The 2159-nt window shown below is 44.0% G+C and overlaps 1 protein-coding gene across 1 annotated transcript; it reads right to left on the reverse strand.

The window, feature by feature from the left end:
* Positions 1 to 252: 252 nt before the first annotated feature.
* On the reverse strand, positions 253 to 621 carry LOC143537845 (uncharacterized). Its single transcript, XM_077031519.1, has one exon. It carries the CDS (start codon positions 619 to 621, stop codon positions 253 to 255), a length of 369 nt encoding a protein of 122 aa, XP_076887634.1.
* Positions 622 to 2159: the final 1538 nt, after the last annotated feature.

Consider the following 2159-nt stretch of genomic DNA (forward strand, 5'->3'; position numbering starts at 1 on the left):
TCCTGGAGTAGAGGGGCGTTTCTCTTCGTATCGGAAAGGGAGCCCTCAGGTCTCATGCTGACAGGGGGCCGAGGGGACGTCGGCTGATATGGAGTGGTGAGTGGGTGGCGGTATGGAGTAAATATCCCCTTGCTCGGGCTTATCCCCACTCCAAACTTACCTCCGCTCCCCGTCTTGGGAGCTGCTCTCTTGGTCTCGCATTCCCTCAACTTCGTGCCGGTGTCCTTTCCACGGACGAAAGCTCTGACTCAGTCAATTAGCTGATCGAAAGGTGGGGAAATCCTCCCCCAGTTTCTCCATGAGCTGTGAGAATCTCATTCCATTGATGAATCCACTTATCTTCATAACTTCAGGCACACCCTTGATGTTCATGCTTTCGGCGACGTACCGGTCCATGAACTGCTCCACCTTCTCGTCGTCCCTTCTTCTGATATGTAAAATCTCATTAGGGTTTTTCAAGGCTTTCCTTTGTTGGCTGAAATTTCGCAGGAACTGTTCCCTCAACTCCTTATAACTATCAATGCTGCCTGGTTCCAAACTATCAAACCAGATCCCGGCTCCGCCCGTCAAGGTTTGTGGGAACATGAGGAACCAAGTAGGCATAGACAACTTGCTAACCATTCCCGCTCCCCGAAAAGCATGTACATGGTCCTCAGGGTCTTGCATCCCGTCATACTTGTCGACGGTGGTGGTATATCGAAGCTTCAGGGGGTAACGTGGCCTCCGCAATACGTTGAGTAAATTTGGAAATATATGAGGTGTCGGAAGGCCGATAGGGCGTGTACAGCCCTTCCGCCGTGACTTTTTCCTTCCCTTTAGCTTCTGCTAGAAAGGTAACTAATGACTTCAGCAGTTCCTCCGAGCCTTTGTCCTTTGACTCCCCCTCTTTTCCTGAGCCGGGGGTCTCAAACTGCAAACGTGTCTTGACCGACATAAGTTTCTCGTTCCGTTCTTGCTCGTCGAGACATGCTTTGAGCGTATCTTTATGTACTCGAATGAACTCAGGAGTTATCTTCCACCCTTCCTTGAGACTTTCGTCATTTTCTCCTTCCCCCGTCGAGTTTTCTTCTCTCTCAGTTTCGTCTTCGATTAGTACAGGTCCTCCATCGTCGCCTGTCTCTTTTTCTGCTTGCCGTATCGCGTTCGCATTTTCAGGGGTGACGACTGTGCTTCTTTCGTCTGATCCTAGGAGAAGTGTGGCGGTAACCCCGCCTGAGTTTGGATCAGCCATTCTTTCCGATAGGAGTCGCAAAACCTTCACTCAAGAAGGTCCCACGGATGGCGCCAATGTTCATACCCTCGTTGAATCAGCGAGACATGTTAGGATCTACGTGAACTTTGGATAGAATGGGTTGACAATCAAAGAATTAATGATTTTTATTTATGAGGATAATGGTTACATGCTATTCTTATGACTTTTACATTAATGAATCCAGTCCTCTTTTAAATTACATTTGGCTTCCTTATATATAGTCTTACGGTTCTCTTCTTTATCCTTCCTCTCGTTGACCACGCTCTTGGCCAGTGGGTTCTTATCTTTCCCACCAAACCCACATAAGATATCTTTTTGCCTGGTGGTCTTTGCTCTCCTCCCTTGGGCAGGTGTGTGGTGGTGGCAGACCCTTTTCAGGGGAACAGTACTTGTTTTCCCCCATATTTGCCATGTTCCCGCTCATTTATATGTTTGAGGTAGACTAGGGCTTTTTTGTTTACTGGGCTATTCTCTTTTGCTTGGGCTATCCCTTCATGACTTGGGCATATTCAGGTGGTATCTCATCACTTAAAGTTGAGCAACAATCATAATAGTACGTAACCATATACCTATAACTTGGAATTGAAGTTTCACGATTCAGCATAACAAAATAGCACCGAGTTCCACAATAGCCTTCAGAAACTAAAATAAAGTCAAATTTATACAATTTAAATTGCATATATATATGTATATATATATGATTTATTTATTTTAAGAACCACTTTGAGTTTTAAGAACTCGAAAAAACTTAACATAACAATTTTTTTTTTGAATTTTTTTACACATATGTAATACGTAAATATAAGTAACGTAAAATAAATTATAGAATTTTTTACACACCGAATCGACTTATTACACATGTGTAACTAACATTTAAACTAATCCGGTTATCAAAAATCTTTATTCT

This window comes from Bidens hawaiensis, unplaced genomic scaffold (genome assembly GCF_021521415.1).
Source record: "Bidens hawaiensis isolate Kalapana, Puna unplaced genomic scaffold, B.hawaiensis_p1.1 tig00011409_1, whole genome shotgun sequence".
Taxonomy (NCBI): domain Eukaryota; kingdom Viridiplantae; phylum Streptophyta; class Magnoliopsida; order Asterales; family Asteraceae; genus Bidens; species Bidens hawaiensis.